This window comes from Pleuronectes platessa, chromosome 3 (assembly GCF_947347685.1).
Source record: "Pleuronectes platessa chromosome 3, fPlePla1.1, whole genome shotgun sequence".
NCBI lineage: Eukaryota > Metazoa > Chordata > Actinopteri > Pleuronectiformes > Pleuronectidae > Pleuronectes > Pleuronectes platessa.
The window spans coordinates 4246136-4266056 of NC_070628.1; the positions used below are offsets into that span (position 1 = coordinate 4246136).

The 19921-nt window shown below is 42.7% G+C and overlaps 2 protein-coding genes across 2 annotated transcripts; one reads left to right on the forward strand and one right to left on the reverse strand.

The window, feature by feature from the left end:
- The first annotated feature begins 115 nt into the window (after positions 1–115).
- LOC128436686 (cytohesin-4) lies at positions 116–10891 on the forward strand. Its single transcript, XM_053418494.1, has 13 exons — positions 116–296; positions 2805–2887; positions 3107–3171; positions 3970–4036; positions 4570–4688; positions 5067–5147; positions 5786–5898; positions 6161–6309; positions 6603–6714; positions 7080–7156; positions 8202–8273; positions 8626–8780; positions 9793–10891. Exons 1-13 carry the CDS (start codon positions 278–280, stop codon positions 9872–9874), a joined length of 1194 nt encoding a protein of 397 aa, XP_053274469.1. The 5' UTR covers positions 116–277; the 3' UTR covers positions 9875–10891.
- Positions 10892–11269: 378 nt separating this feature from the next.
- On the reverse strand, positions 11270–19473 carry LOC128436685 (protein FAM83F). The gene is made up of 5 exons (XM_053418493.1): positions 18874–19473; positions 15350–15517; positions 14739–14860; positions 13294–13997; positions 11270–12546 (listed from the first exon to the last, which is right to left on the reverse strand). Exons 1-5 carry the CDS (start codon positions 19348–19350, stop codon positions 12509–12511), a joined length of 1509 nt encoding a protein of 502 aa, XP_053274468.1. The 5' UTR covers positions 19351–19473; the 3' UTR covers positions 11270–12508.
- Positions 19474–19921: the final 448 nt, after the last annotated feature.

A 19921-nucleotide genomic window follows, 5' to 3' on the forward strand; every position in this document is an offset into this window, starting at 1 on the left:
CACCAGACAACAGCTGTCTCTGGTGTGGAGGGGCAAAAACAAAGGTTAGTCCATTTAATAACACTTTTATTTTGAAGGAGCCACACCTTTTCATTATTTCTGGCTTTGAGGCTGACGTGAGCTTTAGGTTGTGATGGACGGGGGGGAGAGGTGGAGTCACAACACAACATCTCCTTCAGACTGAGCCGTGAGCTGAGGCTGTGTCCTCTCACCCTCTCTTCACATCTCACCGCCTGGGAGTCGTGACTTTTATTTTATCTTATTTTCTTGGATATAAATGACTGATTGGCAAATGGGTAAGACCTGATTTCCTCTTGTTGTCTTTTGAGTATTGCGTGTATTGTATTTTTGATTGGCACAAAAACATTTAGCATTTTTTATCTACGTTCTAAAAATAATGTTTGGCTTTTTATTACTCTAGTAGTAAGAGATTATTGTTTTATGACTTTATATATTTCAGGTTGTCTTTTATATTTATCCCTGCTGTGAGTGAGATAGTAAATTATCCTGTCAACTTTCATCTGCTTCATAATTCAGAAACAGCTAAAAGAAAATTAGAAATTATAAATAAAGTGAACCAGCTGCTGTTTGATGATTTAGGTTTTTGGATGCACAGTTCTTAGTCTTCTTCTTCTCAGGGTTTGGCATGTTGTGGTTGAACGATGCTCGATTCACACGCCACTGAAACAGGGAAGAGACGTTCACACAGTCGCATATGACTGATAAGATAAAAACAGAAGTTGTTGTCTTTAAATGTCTGCTCACTGTCCCACCGCTAAAAGTCCAACTGTCACGTAACAGCTTCTAGAAAAAATGATTGAAATGAGCAGTTTGACAACTCGCAGTGCAGGGGTGGGGGGGGGGGGGGGGGGGGTGGGGTGGGCAGGTCCTGTGGTCGCATGCATCTTTAAAACCAAACAGTTCACATGTCACTGCTGTCACACACCCTTTTTCTCAACTTTGCATTTGAGAATGTTTACGTCAACACTTTCATAGACTTTGTTTTCTACTCATCATGAAAACCACTTCATCGATCGACAGAATGAATTACCACACGTGGCCACAGGGGGTGCTGTTGCTCAGTGAAGATTACGTATTGTTGCTTTAAAATAACAGAGGTTGAGGTGCAGATTTTCTCAGTCCAGTTTTTTGAGTATTTTTCTAATATTTTCTATCATTTAATGTAACTTTTTTTAATTATAAGAACCAGTATTTCACACATCGAGGACCCAAGAGCAACAGGAGAAATCAGTTTGATGATTCTGTTTAGTCTGTGTTAGCACTTTGACATCCTGTTTTATTTTGAAACTTCTCTCCTTGTGTATCTCTATCTCTTTGTCTGTTTTCATGTTTGGATTGAGTCAGTTCCATTAGTTCTCAGTTTGCCTCTCTGGACCTCCTGACTTGTTTTGCCTTCAGCAGCTTGAACCCTGTTTTGTGTTTTGTTAAATTCACCTTCACCAGCCTTTGTTTCTGTGAGTCCTGTTTGTTAAACATAACAAAAAAGTAATTGAGCTGATTTGAAAAAGAATTACGACTCAAATTAATTCTGTCACAAACGTCTGGACTTTAATTTGTGACTCTGACTCTGACTCCATCAGGAGACTCAGTTTCTCCTGCAGCACGAGACCAGAAACACTCGTATTGTGATGAGTCTGTTCTCATTATGACTGTGTGAGGTCTTTTTTAATCCACTCGTCACCACTGACCTGCGTCTATTTTAATATGTATCTCTGTGCTCATGTCCTAAATATGGAAAACCACGACATCTTCCACAGAATCATCTCCCACCTATGATGACGTTATCTGTAAATACACATTACACTGATCCAGGATGTATTCACATTCGCTCACAGTCACGCACATCAGAGCAGACTTTGACTCTTTGTTAAAAGGTTTAAGACTTTGTGAGGCAGACAGCTATTAATGAAATCCCAGAGTCCAGATGTTTCCCGGACAGCATACAGATGTGGGCCACTTCAGGCAGGGATGCGGAACATCTGGCCTCCTTGTAGATTAGCAGGTGGGGCTCAAATGATGCAAAAGAAATGAGCCTTTTCTGCAAACTTCTCTCTCGGTAAGAAGTTGAAGTGGCCCAAGTGGTGAATGGTGAAAGTGGCCCAAATAGCACAGAACAGATCCAGACCACTCTTGGCCCCCTCTGGTTGAACTGTGGTATTGCACTGGCTTACCTGTGGCCCAGATGTGCCATCATTCAATGCGGTATGTGGCCCAGATGTGGGATAAAAACTACTTTGCTATGTGGGTTGTGACCATTGTGTTCTACAATTTCTAAATTCTAAATGTGAAATTCTCATTTTACCAACTAGGTAGGAAAATATGTTTTGGGAAATACGCAGCGGGGAGAACTTATAGGAATGTTTTAGAAACAGCGAACTTTCAATATGTCAATATATCAGTTTCTCACACTTAAAACATTCATGGGGGCATTTCAACATCATTGGTTGGACAGTGTTGTGAAATATGAAAAAAAGAAATGGTGAAGTTTATTGTGAAATGTATAATATTCCTGTATGTGTGAAATAAGAGAAGACGTGCAGCAAAGTAAGGGGTTGGAATTGAACCTGCGGCTAATGGAGGACGACTCCAGCCTCCGTACGACAGATTTAAACGATCAATCAATGTTTAATGAGGCCGTCAAAGTGCATTTCATCATTATTGTGTCTGATGTTAAAAATGTTATGTCCGTCATGTGTGAGGAACTGGCTCTTACTCATTTTGAGGAAGTTGACTTCCTGAGGATCTGTTTCATGGTTTTGTTCCAATTTGTCTTTTTTCACCAGTTTCCTCAGATTTTACAGAAGATGAGAAGATGGAGCTCAAGGGCATCAAGACGCACAAGGAGGACCTTCTGGACGATATCCAGGTAACACACGTCCACGCAAATGTAGCATGGAGTGTATGTAGAGATGTAGTGAAGCCAAAATGTCTTGATTGCCCCCTGGTGGCTGGTTGCAGTGTCAATCACAGGACATGGGCCAAACTAAAAAGTCGATGGCCTATCGTTCACGAAAAAGCCTGTCAGTGGAAAAGGAGTCTTGTCTTTTCCATTGATACCGGTTTCTTCTTCTTCCCCCCCGTCCAGAAGCTAAAGATGGAGATAGACAGCGTGATGGCGGACATACTCAGCTTTGAGTCCACAGAGGAAAAGTGAGTTTGGGTCGGGAACAGCCCTGCACCTGTTTGAACATCTGCATGTATATATATATAGAACCCACAGTCAACCCTCCATTTACACTGGTTCGTGTTCTAATGTCCCCCGACCACAAGGCCCCGCCTCCTGGTGTGTTTTCTATTAGAGGAGTTTCTTTCTTTGTCTTTTCTGAGTAATTGAAACCTTTTCCTGGGATTCTCAGTTCGTCTTTTATAGAAAATACAGCTTTTGTTCTTTTAATCTCATCTAAGGTAAGGAAACTAGAGAATAGCTTTGAACATGTCACACTCCAATTTTGTACGGGTTAAAACTGAGGGATTAAAGACAAAGCAATTTTATTTAAAAAGCACCTTTTTTACAAAGTGGTGGATTCAAGACCGAAAAGAAAACCAAAACAATAAAAGCTTCTCTCACAAATGTAATGATTCAACAGCACCGTGATGAAACCACTTTAAATTAACTCAAAACTTTATTTGGATTTTACTTCATTCTCCTAAATATCAGTCCCCTGCAAAACAATGTTATCAAGAACCATGATTTATTCTCACAATGTTAATGATCCACCCGCAACTGGATCATTCTTGACCCAAACCTCATCCTTCCACCAAGTTTTGTTGAAATCGGTCGTGTAGTCGTTGTGTAATCCTGCAAACACTCAAACAAACAAACAACACAATAAGTTTTAGTTAATAAGCAGAGGTAATGATCTCCATTTTATTTTTTAATCATCATTTCAATTAATATCAGTGTAGGGGTTTTTTCATTGTTGTTCTTCATTGTTACTTTTCCTGCAGCAAAACGATAGAGAAGAGCAAACTGTTCTCAAACGGGAGGAAGAAATTCAACATGGACCCCAAAAAGGTGAGCAGGAGTGTGTTTTTTTTAACCTGACCAGCTCTCGCTCGTCACCGTGTGGACTTCCTCTCTCTCCACCACACTGAAGGTGTCTGTGAAATGACGCTGAATCGGTCCCTTCACGTGGTTTCAGTGGTTTCAGCTCCAGCTCGTCACTAATGTCTTTGCAACAACGCATACAAAATAAAAGCACGACGGTTTTCCCTTACTGGAAACAGAAGTGTATTCCGAGCTGAGGCTGGTTTCTGAGGTTCACCTGAACTTTATGCATGATGGAGATGTTCACCCGTCACCTCGGAACCCTGTGGCACAGAGGAAAGAGGAAAGAGGAAGAGACATCAAATTTAAGGAATTGGGATAAAAAAAAAATAGCAAATTCGCTCATTTTTACCAACCGGAGATGAGATCATTGTGAAACCGCAGCAGAGTATTTCTGAAGCACTAGATCATAAAGTAGGCGTGCTACTCCTGTCTGCAAGTTGCACATGAAACGTGCATGGAGGTTTAATTTGTGTGCACCTGTGTGTGTTTGCTTGCAGGGCATCAGTTACCTGGTGGAGAACAAGCTGCTGGATGGAAGTGCTCAGCCCATCGCTGAGTTCCTCTACAAGGAGGAGGGACTCAACAAGACGGCCATTGGAGAATTCCTCGGAGAGAGGTGAGGAAGAGGAGGAGGAGGTGGGAAGTCGAGTATGTGGAAAAGGAATAAAAATGGTAGTGAGCAGGATGAAAGGGAAGAGGATGGAAGAGGTTTTGAGAAACGTTGAGAAGAAGCAGAGAGAAGAGGATGAATAAATATCAAGTAGATGAAGGAGGGAAAGATGAATGATTAGAGGAAGGAAAAGCAAAGGGAAGGAGGAAAGAGAAGGGAGGGGAACAGGTTGTAGGAGGAGGGATTGTAAAGGCAGGTTCCAACAAGGTGAGACTTTCCTCTGGTTTCATGTGTCTCCTTCCTCCTCCTTCCTCCTCCTCCTCCTCCCCCCCCCCCCCCCCCTCCTCCTCCTCCTCCTCCTCCTCCTCCTCCTCTGACCTACAGGGAGGAGCTCCACCTGCAGACCCTGAAGGCCTATGTGGAGCTGCACGAGTTCTCCGACCTCAACCTGGTCCAGGCCCTCAGGTCAGTGCTCATCTATCTAAATCTTTAGTAACTGAATCAACAGGAAACGTCTCAAACATCTGGATGTTATCAGTTATGATCTCACTGATGGTCAAAGTAAAGGTGCTTCCATTTGAATTAAACAAAACAAAACATTTTACAAATCAGCAACATGTCAGATAACATGTAACAACAAGTTTACAAAACACAACACATGTCACTAAACAGCATACTAGGAAACAATCTTTCAGAAATACATTAAAGACATTAGAAAATGTATACAAAATACAAAAACAACGTCACTGACACACTTTGTGTTTTGTGAAATGTTGTGTTTCACATATCTCAAGTTTGTCAAGCCACAAACTTCAGTAACTCATCAGGGTCTTTATGTAAAACATGAAATATCTCCCAGGCTGATTGAAAAGCATCAAATGTAGAAGGAAGAAGAGTTTTAAATAAATCCTCCAAGAACATTTGTTCTAATGCATAAAACTTCAGGAGTTTCATGAAATGAGTGGAAAGAAAAAGGAATTGAATTATTGACAATATAGCAGCACACACACACAAACACACACTCTCTCCGGATGTGTTGAGTGTCTACACTCGTGTCAAGCACCTGAATAAACAGGACTTGTGTTGTGGTGTGAACGTGACAGACAGTTTCTGTGGAGCTTCCGTCTGCCTGGTGAAGCCCAGAAGATCGACCGCATGATGGAGGCCTTCGCCACACGCTACTGCGACTGCAACACTCACGTCTTCCAGTCGACTGGTGAGTGCACGTGTCCACTTCCTCTACCGGACTCTGTGTGTGTGTGTCTGTGTGTGTGTTTGTGTGTGTGTTTGTGTGTGTGTGACTGAAAACGGAAACTTTCAGACTTTCAATTCTTCATATCGCTCCAGACTTGTCTCATCTTTACTGACTGTATTCATGTGAACTAAAGTAGAGCATCATATGTATATTTTATACATCCTCTTACTCTTTGTGTGTGTGTGTGTGTGTGTGTGTGTGTGTGGCTCTTGTACAACACCAGACACGTGCTACATCCTGTCCTTTGCCATAATCATGCTCAACACCAGCCTCCACAACCCCAACGTGAAGGACAAGACCACGCTGGAGCGTTTCTTCTCCATGAACAGAGGCATCAACAACGGAGAGGATCTGCCCAACGATCTGCTCACGGTGAGAACTTCCAGCCAATCACCTGAACCTACAATAATAATGATAGTGGGAATTGATTATCTGCACCTATTGGTAAAAATACTCAGTACATCCAGAAAAAACTATGAATGCTAATAATGTCACCTGTATACTATAGTTTGAAAATACAAACAAGAGTAAACTTCACTGATTGAAATGGTTTGAATCCCTCTTGTTTGGACGTATTCAGACTTTTCTTGTATTTCTTTTCCTATGATTGGTATCAAGGTCAAAACATTTCTAATATTTGACCTTTTCACCTCTTTTCTACTCAGAAACTCTACGAGAGCATTCGCACCGAACCCTTCAAGATCCCAGAGGACGACGGGAACGATCTGACTCACACCTTCTTCAACCCCGACAGAGAAGGCTGGCTGTTGAAACTCGGTAACACGGCTCTCCTGAATATAAGTTTTTAATGGATTGTTATGAACAGATGGTTGAAGTGATGTAAATCCCCCACAAACCACAACATCTTCAACAAGCTGCAAAGTCAAACCATGAACTCGACAGGTGGTTTAGATGTGATTCTCGACACTCTGCTACAGTACGTCTCAGACTAAGGTTTAAAAACAGGAAGTTCTGAGAAACTGACCCAACAGTGGAATATACCCTCACGGTTGTGTACGTAAACCAACACAGATGTTTGACTTTGTTCTAAAGTGTGTATTTTGTTTTTGTCTGTGCTGACGCAGCTTTTTAAGTTTGTTGGTTTCAACTGAAAAAAAACTTTTTCCTGGCTGTGTCTCCAGGAGGCCGAGTGAAGACGTGGAAGAGGCGATGGTTCATCCTGACCGACAACTGCCTCTACTACTTTGAGCACACAACTGTAAGCCTGCTCCTCTTTATTCACCTCCGAGTACAGCATATCTAAAAGTCTTTACCAGGCTCCACACAGGCGACACCCATTCAGTTTTCTGGATATATGCAACTTACTTGTGAACACAATATTTCAAGAACGACTTGAGGGAATATCTACAAATCTGATACAAAACTTCCAGTTGGACTCAAAGATGAATGTGTTAAAGTTTGGTTGTCAAAGCTCAAAGGTTAAGGTCACTCTGATCTCACAAGGGACATGTGTTGCCTTGTGAACACGATATCTCAACAACAAGTTGAGGGGATTTCTTCCAAGTCGGTACAAAGGTTCACTTGGACTCAGAGATGAACTGAAATGAATTTGGAAATCCAAGGTCATAGTTCAAGGTCACTGCTACCTCATAAAACATGTTCCTCCAGAACATACGTCATCTCTGCTTAAAGAGAATTTCTTCTTATCTAAACCAGTTGTCTGGAGTCTGGTTGGTGGAGGCATACAACCACAAGGGGGTGTCTCATTTCAAACTATTTTCACAGTTTTTTTCCCACCAGTCAGTTGAAGGGTGTCCTCAATGAGAGTTATTTGTACAAACCAAGTTCAAAAGGAGTCTTGTGGTCTATAATTGAGTCATTTGATGAAAAACCTCTGGGGGAGAGATAGCGAAGGTGCATGTTTGTCTTGTAACGTTCTCTTCAACCACAGCCGGAGATAGAAGATATGAAACCAAACCTTAACCAGAGGTGGCTGATCAGAAAATGCTCACAAGCTGGTACTTGAAAGTCATAAAGGTCTTTCTGTTAATCATATGTCACAGGTACAAAACATTGTATTCTTTTAACATAGTGTTATTGAGGCCGTGCATAGCAAAATATTTTTTTTTATTTCAGTAGTTTGACCCAATATCACAAATGTACCTGAAGTGTCTAAACAATCTGTCCTCAGACACTCTGGCTCTGCTGCTTCTCTTCTTTTCTTGATGAAAATTATATTTTTACCCTCAGCTCCTCCTTCTTTTCCTCCTGACTCACTCCATCTCTTTTTTATCCGTCTGCAGGATAAAGAGCCCAGAGGCATCATCCCTTTGGAGAACCTGTGTGTGAGGGAAGTGCCATATCCTCGCAAACCGGTGAGTTCCTGCCATGGACTGTAAATTAAGATGGACGACATGACAGCTCACCAAAAGTGAAGCCCTATCATCCAGGGGCTTCCTGCAGCATAGGTCATAAACCTGTGCAGACTCTGGCTCCAAATGATACCGAAAAAAACAAGATGGCAGCGCCCATGTCTGGGATATTTTGGCTTCGAGTTCAGGAAGTTTCAGACAGTCTATGGTTCCTGCCAGATGTGTTTTCTTTCATCACAAACATGTTTAAAAAAGCTAATTCAACTAAATTGAATGTGGTCATTTTGTATGGATATAACACGTATTTGATAGATCAACAGAGAGATGAATAAATTGTGATTCTGGTTTCGTCTAGTACTGTCTGGAGCTGTTCAACCCCAACAGCCGAGGGCAGAAGATCAAAGCCTGTAAAACAGAGACGGACGGCCGAGTGGTGGAGGGCAAACATCAGTCGTACACCATCTGTGCCCCCGGCGCCGAGGAGAGAGACTCCTGGATCGAGGCCATCAGGTCATAACACACACATGTTGTACACAATTGCGTAAACATCAACACAAACAACACTAGAGCATAATGAGACACATCAGAAAACATTTGCAGCCTTGTTTGAATGTGAGGAGCTTTTACTTCATCCCCTTATCAGTTATTACATCTTATTGAGAGCGACTCTACATGAACAAACACAACTTCTCACCTCTGTGGTTTGAAAAGTCGAGTAAACATCTGTCCACACCCAACATCACAGCTGGGTGAAGTCAAGTGTGGCTTGTTCTGCTTGAGACCACATCCACTTGTTATGGATGAGTTCTCGTACTCTAGTTAAAAGTGTTCTGTGTTAACGTGGCCACTAGTTGGCAGTAAAACCAATATCCTACATCAGTGTATAGTTATATAACAATATGGATTTTTACACAATGCCTGTTAAGTTTTTGCAATAACACATATTACTTCTGCTTTGAGCATAAACCTTAGTGGTCAGTAGGAAATGTTCAGATGATCATACAGACTAAACGTACACAAGTCTGTAGTATCAGTAGTTTCTCCACTATGTTCACAAGCTAGCTGCTCATTTTCCATCTGTCATTTGATGCTATGGATAAAACAACATAAGTTATTGTCACAACATAATTTTCATCATCAGCAATATCACAAAAGTCTGGTAGATATCGATTTGTCCCATCTATTCTAGGAGGGTCCAAAATGTCCTCACAATCCACAAGATGCTTTAAAACTGAAGCAGGTCCTCACATAGATGGAAATTCAGACGCACTACACACACACACACACACACACTCTCTCTCTCTCTCTCTCTCTCTCTCTCTCTCTCTCTCTCTCTCTCTCTCTCTCTCTCTCTCTCTAATATAGAACTTTATTGATTGATCCACACACCAGGGAAATTCTGTTATAAAAAATATAAAAGAAAGGTGATAGAATAAAAATAGAAAATACAAATGAATACGCCCTTTCACTGTAGTGGTTTGTTCTTCTTAACAACCTTCTTTTTTGTTTTGACTTCAAACAGGGCGAGTATCACCAAGGATCCGTTCTACGACTTGGTCTCAGTCCGTAAGAAGAAGGTGATAAACCAGGCGCCGCAGAACTGAGCCGTCCGCTGCCCCCCATGGACGCTTACTGAACTGCACCGGAGTGGGATTCGGACCACTCTCAGTTGTTTTAAACACTTTGAACTGAGCTGAGCGACGGCCGGAGACACGACGACACAGACTGAGCTCATTCAGGCTAAAAGAGGGACTTCTCTTTCCACTTCCCCTTTGGCAGCCGGTGGTTTTCAGTGTCAAACGGTGAAACAACGATGACTCATTCACGTAGCGCTCATCGTCAACCAGACAAGCCACAGAGAAACTGAACAGACCGAAGATGTTTGCTGGGACGTGTTGTGGAGTTTATATCGACCGCCAGTAGAAGATGTTTCTCTGAGTTGTTCACGTTCTCAGCTTCTTCACGGATCCCAGAAGATATAAAAAAGGACAATTGTAAATAAAAAACATTATTTTCGTTGTTTTTTAAGAAATCTTACAGCTTTGCTTTCGTTCCTTGAGTCATTTTGAGTTTCCTGACGTTTTATGACGTTTGGTGTCATCTGAAGATACTCGTGCATTAAAAGCTTCAGGTGTGCAGAAATAGTTTCATGTATTTTCCAAACTTTATGATACTTTATAGGATTTACCTTGAAATGCATACCCCTGCATTTTCTTTAATATTCCAAAGTGCAATAGGTCTAACATGCATTACGTCGTGAGTCTTTGTAACTTCTGCAAAATCGACCTTGTAATTATTCTTTGTGTCATATTCTCATTACATTACATGAAATAATTATTTAATAAAAACAAGGTTTCAGGTGTGTTGACACGTGTGAGTGGATGTTGTGTTTGACATCTGTGTTTTCACTTCAACACACCTCGAAACCATGAGGCCACACCTCACTTCCTCTTATTCACTGCCTCTGTGAGACTGAACTACAGATGGTTCGTCACTGTTTTAGGTCCCAAGGAAACATTTCCCTGGTTGTTTCTCTCAATTTACAGCACGTTTCTGTATTTACACGTGTGATGACTTTTTGCAGCGAATGTGTCGTAAAATGAATGAAGTTGTTTACTTATTTTGACAGTGTGTTTTTTTTCTATTTGCAGTTTGTTGAGCTCCCTTAGACAACGTAGAAAATTACCTTTTTACCAAACACCAAGTTTAAACTGTTAGAAACCACAGAACTTTTCACCATAACGTGTCCAAAAGTTTTTTATTAAAACACCGCATCTGCAAAAATAGGTTTTCAAAGAAAAGTTTCTTTAAGTTCAGCTTGTTCGTCTCTGAGTTCCCTGACGACTGCAACAGCTCAACAGATTCACAACAGATATGATGCGTACTCTCGTAATAATAATACTGCTATTACTACTTTTACTACTAGTAGTACTATTACCACTACTAATAATAATAACAATGACAATCTTTGTATTTATAGCACCTTTCATACAAACAAATTCAACTCAAAATGCTTTATTTACAAAATAGATACAAATTAAGTCCTGTTAATTAAAATAAAATCATGTTAAATTGTATTTATTGCCATACACCCTGTAACTTGGTCCAATCTGGATACCAAGGTTGGTGTTTACGTAATATTACAGAAACATAATCTCTCTGCACCAAGATCAAACCCCCAATTCCTTTATGTTTGTGACCTGAACAGGAAGAATATTAATTTACAATAGTGAAGCTGCCTTGGAAGGAAAATGAAGATTCAACTATTTGAAGTGTCTAAGTAAAACTCGACTGTTAATTTGTGCGAGCATGCTACTTCCTGCTGCAGCTCTGACTTCCTGTTTCTGTGTTGCACCACATCCCACTTGCACATCCTCTAGCATCACCTCCCCCTCCTGTAGCTGAGCTCAACCATGAGTTCCTCTCAGGCCTGTGGTTCCTCTCAGAACTGTTGGCAAAGACCCAGACGAGAGCAGCAGACAAGAGCAGAGCGCCAGCTAGTGGTGAGTACAAGCAGTGCAGTGATTACAGCCCCATCTTACATGTTGTACAATTGTAATACGGTCTGCCACCACCAGGCTGAGCTGCAGTCAAAGGAATGTTTTTGACTAGTTATGAAACAGCCAGTTCAGCTCCAATCATTTTTAATTGTGACATGATATTATTTTACTTGACTGAACTCATTTTCAGTTTAGAACCAATGAACAATCCAAATATTTAACACATCTTATTTTGGCCCTTATAAGGTTTTTCTTTTCTGAATCCATTTAATGCACAATTTAGTGCAGAGATAGATATTAAAATAAACATTTGTGTGCAGATAAATTAATCTACAGAAAAACAGTAAAGGTTTTTACTTGAAGTGTTTAATTTTTAAACTCAAACAAATCTTTACATTCCAACAGCTGCATAAGAATTGTGCAAACTTTTCATTTTGTGCACTAAAATGTGCAATGCTCACAGTGTCCACAAGGGGAAGGAGAACAACCTAAATATCTAAAGTCCTAAAGGTTCATGAGAAACAAGAGGCAGCCAACCCGGCAACAGATATCCCATGATGCTTTGCACATTTTATCCTGTATTAGGCACTAAACATGAACACAGCACCTGGTGAATTATCCATTTATTGGCTCTTTCCTGAAGGCACTGGATGAAATACAATACTGCACAATCCAAGGTGAGGTATGTCTCAGGGACGTCCTGTCCTGCTCCGTGTTGAGACTGAGGACGGGTTCACCTCAGGACGCTTTACACTTGTTTTTGTCTTTCTTAAGACCTGGATGAAAAAAAACAAAACAACAAGGACAAAATTAAAACGAGAGATTAGAGGCGTGAGACAGTTATTATGTGGAGCTCATGAGGATCTATAGAGGATTACATCATGTGGCCATTATGGAATAAAAGCTAATTTGCTGAGAGAGTTGGTTTAAATCCTTGGTTTTACTTGAGATCCCACTTTGTTTTATCAGCCAACAAGATATTCATGATCCCGAATTGTAGAAAACATGAAATGATTTTATTAAATTGTCTTGTAACTCGTCTGATCTACATCTCAACCCTTTAATCCAAGTTCCCACAACACGATTTTCAGCCAGATTTGCCATTTGCAGAAGAGCCATCAAAGGCCCTCTATCATCGCTCTATAAGCAGTTACCGATCGCTCTGTGCAAACTCCTCAGAGACACGATTAGAGACACTAACGGTGGAAAATCTAGTCTGAGTCGACATCAACTCCAGCCAATCAGCATGGGATGAAGGTGGTGGAGCTACACGGGAGATGCCCCCTTGATTTTCTACACTGCACACGTGTGTAATCAGGATAAATCAGGCAACAATCATGTGTGTGAGGGACAGAGCCACAAAGACTCGTCCACTGAAGAGTTTCACCTCCGTCAGCTGGACTCCCGGTCACAAGACAACGAGTTCTGCCTTCTGAACTTAGTCGTATAGCGATTAAAGGTCAGGAAACAATGGACAAAATCAAGTGTCAATCTTTACACAAATCCACTTGTGACTGACTTACTCTCGGTGTCCTGTGTGGAGTTGACGGTTTGCTGGGACTCTGTCCTCTGGACCTTCTTCCCCCTCCACTTAGAGGGCCTCTTCACAATCCCCTTGACGTCGTCCTGCGTCTCATCGGTCTGACTGGTTTCTGTGGGTGAGGGGCACGGGCTGTTATCTGGAAGCTTTCTGGACGACTTCTTGAATAAGCTCCTCCATGTGTTCTTCCTGTCCTGCGCCTTGGATCCCTTGAAGATCTCGCTCGGGGCCTCGGCGGGGAACGGGCTCAACCGATCCAGCCTCTCACTGCCGGTCACTCCGGTCTCCTGCTCCAGCTCCTCAGGGGACTTGCATTTGATCGTCCCCCTCTTAGTTCTCGGATCCTGCAGAGACACAGCTGGACGTATGGGGTCACCCATCGCCAGCGAGTACTTGGGGTTGTAGTATTTATGCGCAGGCACCTCGATCTTGTCGTTCCGTGAATCCCCTAAGGTGACCTGGAAGCGGGAGGTGGTGGCAGGTAGAGGTGGACGTTTGGTCCCCGCCTTGGACGGTAGCGTGCCGGTGGCGCCAGCAGCAGGCGGGCTGACGTGGAACTCCTTGTAGAGGTCCATCTTCTCAGAGATGGCGTACAGCTCCCGGAAGTCCTGGTCAAAGAAGTCCACCACTTGACCCGTCATCACAGTGATCATGGTCCGGTCCATACGAGCTGCAGACCAGGAGAAGCTGAGACACAGAGACGCCCGTTATCAACTTTAATACATCCTCACTGGTCCGTTAAACAAACATCACATGTTCAAATCATTGCTTCAACAAACATCAGACATGTGCAACAAGAAGTCTTAAAAACACAATTCAGTTAAACACACAACCTCAGTGTGAGTGTGGTGTACATGTGTGTGTGTTTGTGTGTCATCATGACAAAATGTGGTCCTGGAGACTCATTCACACTAGTGCAGGAATCACAGAGGAGGTTCTTACAGCTTTGGCAGTTGTTTATATGTCTGTGGTGTACGACTGAGTTTTAGGGCCATATTGAAATGTGTGATATTATAAATGAAGTCATAATATCATAAGAATAGAGTCATAATATTATCAGAATAAATAAATAAATATTTTTAAAAGGAATAAGCAGAATTTGACTTTAGCAACGTTTGCTGTAGTTTTATTTAACTTAAGTAATCAAGATGCTTTCTAACAAGATCTGTGGCCTAAATTGAAAGTGTATTATTATTTATTATATATAAAAATCTTTATTATATTTAATATTTTGACATTTATCTCCGTCTGTGTTTTTGTGTTGTCTTTTAAGTAACAAACAGAGCAACTTTTATTAAATCTCAATTTTAAATTCAGCATGAACCAAATACAACAATTCCAACACACATTCCCTTACCAGTAGTCAGAAAAGAAGGCATTACACACACACATACAAACACACACACAGACACACACAGCTAAACTCACCTGTAGGTGCCGAACACGACTTTGTCTCCGTCCACCAACATGTACTTGTTGCAGAGGGAACCCGGCAATCTGCCGAACGACAAACAGAAGCCGATCCCCCGCAGAGTTCTGGTTCTGATGTTCTGACACAGAAAGAAAGCACAGGCAGCAAAGTCATGTCGGGGATTTCAAGTCATAAACTTCTTACAGGAATCATCTCAACACAAATTACTTCAAAGCTGATTTTATGATTTTAGATTAATTTGGGGATTTTAGTCTGAAATTCATTTCTTGTCATCTTAAGGAATAAAGCGCTGAGTCACCTCTTTGATAATGGCACTTATTTGTTTATAGAAACTTTATCTGACATATGTTTGAACTCTTTCCATTTGCATTTGAATGTTAAGATTAAAATTAAAACTACAAGTTGCTTATGAGATCATTTTCATAAGCTGACTTCTTTCATTTTCTTTCTGACTTTTAACACAACAGTTTAAACAAAGGTTTGCTTGCTGATCTTTATCTGTATAACAACAAATGAACCTTTGAACCTTTGATTGCACCGCGGAGGTTGTGAAACACGTTCAAACTTTTCCTTTGGCTTCACGTCTGAGCCACAGTCATCCTCTTACCCGAAGGTGCTGGGAGCCGATCTGCAGCCTGGAGCACATGTCCAGGAAGTGCGGCACCCCTTGTTCGTCCAACAGGATGTAGACGGGGACGGAGCGCCTCGAGGCCGCCTCCATCAGGTCCTGCAGGATCTGCACGTCTGTGAGCATGTCCATCACTATCGCTATCACCTGCAGGGGGGGGGGGGAGACAAAGAGCTGTGATTAATGTGTGTTGGTGGGAAGAAGCAGGAGGAGACGGCAGCGGGATTAGATTAATCATTGAGCGCCGCTTAATTTCATTTGGCTAAATTATTGTTAAAAAACAAAATGTCCTCCACCAAGCAGGTTATGTCTGTAAAAACTACTCAGCCTCTCTCCATGAGGTGTTTGTGAAGAGGTGGGTTGACTTGTTTGTTGTTACGACTTGAGACGGCGTTCATATTAACTTTCCAAGGCGGAACTAATTCTCCCATTATTCTAACTCTGCATGAACGCACAATAGCGTGGCATTGATCGACAAAGAATCTTTGGCGGGAGATCAAGAATCTGGGAAGCCACCCCCCAGGCCAGCGGCACACGCGGTGAGGACCGGGGACTGAACGATCGCTGGCACACACACAAGGAAGTCAAGACAAAATAACTAAGAAGGAAATAATCATCCTTGTGAGTTCTGTTTCTCGAGTTATGGCCAAAAATGTGTTTTGTAACATCGGAGTGACTTTGACCTTTTGACCTTTTGAGTTCGCCGTTGAGTCCTAGAGGACGTTTGTCCCAAGTTTGAAGAAGAGAGATCGTGTTCATATGATTTGTGAGGTCACAGGGACCTTGACCTCTGACCTCTGAGGTCACAGACTGGATATAGACGTAGACTAGAACCTGTGTTCTCTCCAACCACCAGCAGAGGGCGACTTTTAAACCAAACTGAAACTTAATGAAACATCTGGAATAAATTTGGGGATTGAAAATGTTTGAATTGATTTGAGTGGAGGGTTGAAACATATCTTATCTCTGATGGGTTAAGCACAACACAAATTGGCTGTCTGGTTTCTAAAATGTAGAATAGCAGTGAGGAGAGTTCTGAGTGGACATGTTCAGTCTGAGCAGAGCAGGCGTGGGAAACGTGAATCATTCAACTGTTCCACTGTTCCTTGGAAAAAGAAAAGGGTCTCAACAAATGTCCCTGTGTTCTGCAGCAGAAAGGCCTGTTGCTGTTTCCACTCTGTCGCTGAGTGGACGTGGGAGGAGAACGAGGAGACGAGCTGAGACGTGTGGACACAGGAGTCGATGCTTCAGAGAGACGGCTCAGCACCGAGCAACACCACAGACAAATTAAATCAAAAAAACGAAAGAGCATGTTGGTGCCTGGAGAACTGGTTCGTCAGCGTGTGTGTGTGTGTGTGTGTGTGTGTGTGTGTGTGTGTGTGTGTGTGTGTGTGTGTGTGGGTGCTTTTATCTTTCAGGGTAGCTCTCTATCTCCCTGGTGAGAGCTGGGTGGTTTGTTACATTCCACACAAACCATAACAACCTGCTGCTTATTCATTCATCAAACGTCTTCCTTTACTCACAGAAGAATACCAAAATATGTATATGTATTATTAAATTATGTTCGCAGAGAGCTGACCAGTGAATCTAAACTCAGCTCCCCAACTGGAAAGGTGGAGCGACCAGGAAGTAACGTGGATTTGCGTAAACACAGAGGTGAATTCTAAAAATAACTTTCCAACGTAGGTAAAAGAGAAATGCAAATTTTTTCACCGCTTTCAAAACTTCTGAGCAGAGGTGGGAAGTAACACAGTACTTATACTTCAGTGGATTTTCAGGTGTCTGTACTTTAAGAGAACTTAGATCTAAACGGAAAAGAACAAAAACTGAAATCTTGTCTCCAGTAACTCCTCTTGTGTTTATTCTGTAGAAATGACCTTCAGAGGGAAACTTTGTTTACTTTGAGAAACATCTCCGAGACCTGTCCTTTTTTTATCTGTTCTTCTGCAGAAGTAAAGAATGTGTGAACTTTCTGCCGGCTCTGCTTCTGAGGCACAGTGTGACTTAGTCGGACACAATGAAGAAGTGACGGAGCAGAAGATAAATAGAAACATCGGGGAAGGAATGCACAGACACAGAAGAAAGAGAGTGGGGGAGGGAGAGGAGGGACAAAGAGGAGTTATGTAATGAGGCTGCTGCAGGTATTTCAAAAGACGAATGCGTCGTCCTCCCTGACCCAGTTTTAAAGGGGCAGAGACTGGGAGCAGGGTGGGGGGGCAGTGAGAGACTGGGAGCACGGGCGGGAACAGATGACTCAGCCCAGTCAGCTGGCACCGCTGAGTAAACATTACACTGAGCAACGTGCTCCAGGATCTCAGCGACTGCGTCAGGAGGTTTCACAGGAGCCGATCAAACACCAAGACTCTCCTGCTTCTTCCCTGAGTTCAGATTAACACTGGTAGCCGAGCTCGCATCACAGACAAGTCAAACACAATCAAGCTGCATCCAACTTCACACTTTTTCAAATGTCAGGCCCCTTTAGATCCACAAATCTCTCCCTGGGAAATCAGTAGGAAATGTTGAAAAAAACGCCCTAACTCGCAAAGTTACAGAAAGAGAAACAAATCCCTTCGTCCACAATCTAAGTTGATTGTGTTCTTCCCTGACTCATGACACACCCTTCCACCAAGTTCAGTGTTAATCCTTCCGGTTGTTTGATCGTAATCCTGTTTACAAACAAACAACCCGACTCAGTAAAGCATTTTAAAGCTACGGAATAAAGTGATTCTGTGGAGAAGCGATCGGAAACATTTTGTCCATAAATCCTTAAAAATTCAAACGTTTGCAGGTCACATTAATCTTTATCAGCACAATCACTTATATTTTGATGTTGGATCAACTTTGCCCACTGAGGCTGACAGTTGACAAAGAGAAATGGCTTTTGGATCGAGCCTTCACATCATCCCTCCCTCCTGTAGCGCAGGTAAGACATGTGGTTAAACATGTGTGTGTGTGTGTGTGTGTGTTGTGAAAGTGAAAGCTGCTGAAGATAATTAAAAGATTCCGACATGTTTTTATAAACCTTTGTGACTTGCTGGAGAGGGAGTTGAGCTTTGGACACTGTCCCACTGTGATAACAAGTTATTCTAGATGTTAATTACTCAACTGTAAACACTTAGCATTATCATATCTGTACTCCTCTACCACAGGATTCCCCCCCATGGCCTCATTATGTTCTTATTCTCCCACAACACTTGAGCTCATTAGAAATTCATTCAGATTTGTTTATTTTGAGTGATTTTATAATTTGTCATAATATGACAAATGAGCAGGTTGTCATGTAGGGAACTGAAAATAATGAACATTAAAAAACATCTGATTTTAAAAAGGCCTAAATTGTGCAACTGGAAAATAAGTTCAACCTGGTCCTTTCTCTTCCTCCCCTGGTCCTCTGTAGCCCTTCCCTGACCTCCCCTGACCTTTCTCTTCCTGCCCCTGCTCCTCTCCCTGCCCCTGCGCCTCTTCCTCCTTTCCCCTGGTCCTCTGTGCCCGGGCCTCCTCACCTTGCTGGCCCCCTGAATGAGCCGCCGCACCACCTCTTTAAGGTGGGGTCCATTCTCTTTGGGCGGGTGCGTGTGCACGGTCACGCGGGTCAGACCTTTGAACATCCCCCCGCTGGGCCAGCCGATGTCCAGCGGCGGCACCTCTGTCTCCGACATCAGGGGCCAGTAGGTGGAGTGGAGCCCCGAGTCCGCGTCGCAGCCGGCGGCTGCCTGCTCCGGGCTGCTGCCGCCCTGCTTGTCCTCCTGAGCGGACTTGAACTGTCTGAACGTGCTCGTCAACAGTTTGACTTCTCTGGCGGATAAGAAATCCTTCATGTTGTCATCTTTCAGTCGCGTCTTGAAGGCTCCGTCTCCATTCCTCAGCAGCTCCTCGATGGCGGCGCGCTGCGCCTCGCTGTAGTAAAACTCGGGTTTGGACTCCGGGACTTGGACTCCGATGTGGCCGTCCTCCATGCACACGAGCTGGGACTCGGCCATGGCTGAGCCGGCGGCGCTGACCTCTCCTGCAGCTCAGACACGTCAGCTCCCTGCTGTGTAGACTATGACTCCGGACAGGTGACGCTAACCTGGGGAAGTTTCCTCACCTGGACGGGAGGCAGGGAGGTGCGGCTCTGTGCGTAATTTACGCACGGTGCCATCGAGCGCTGGTGGTATAAATAGCAGTGGAGCGTAGACACGCCCACCACACTTTCACACAGTAAAATAAAGTTTTAAAACTATTCCTGACTCGTTTGACTCTGGAGTTGAATCAGTGTTAATCGAACGTTTTGTCAGTTTTACTTTTATTGTCCATAGAGTGGAGTATTGTCTCTGACGCCACAGAAATACAACAACGATAATAATTTATTAATTCACTGACAGTTAACAATAACAATAGTTCAACCGACCAATTACAAAAACATACATTATTTACAATAATTACTGTGTGCAATTTTAATCAAATAAAAAGAATAGATCACATGTTCTCTCCATTCTCCAGCTCCTCTAGCAGCTCAGGTTCAGCAGCTCCTTGGTCCCTATGTGACCTTTCATCTAAAAACAATCCTCT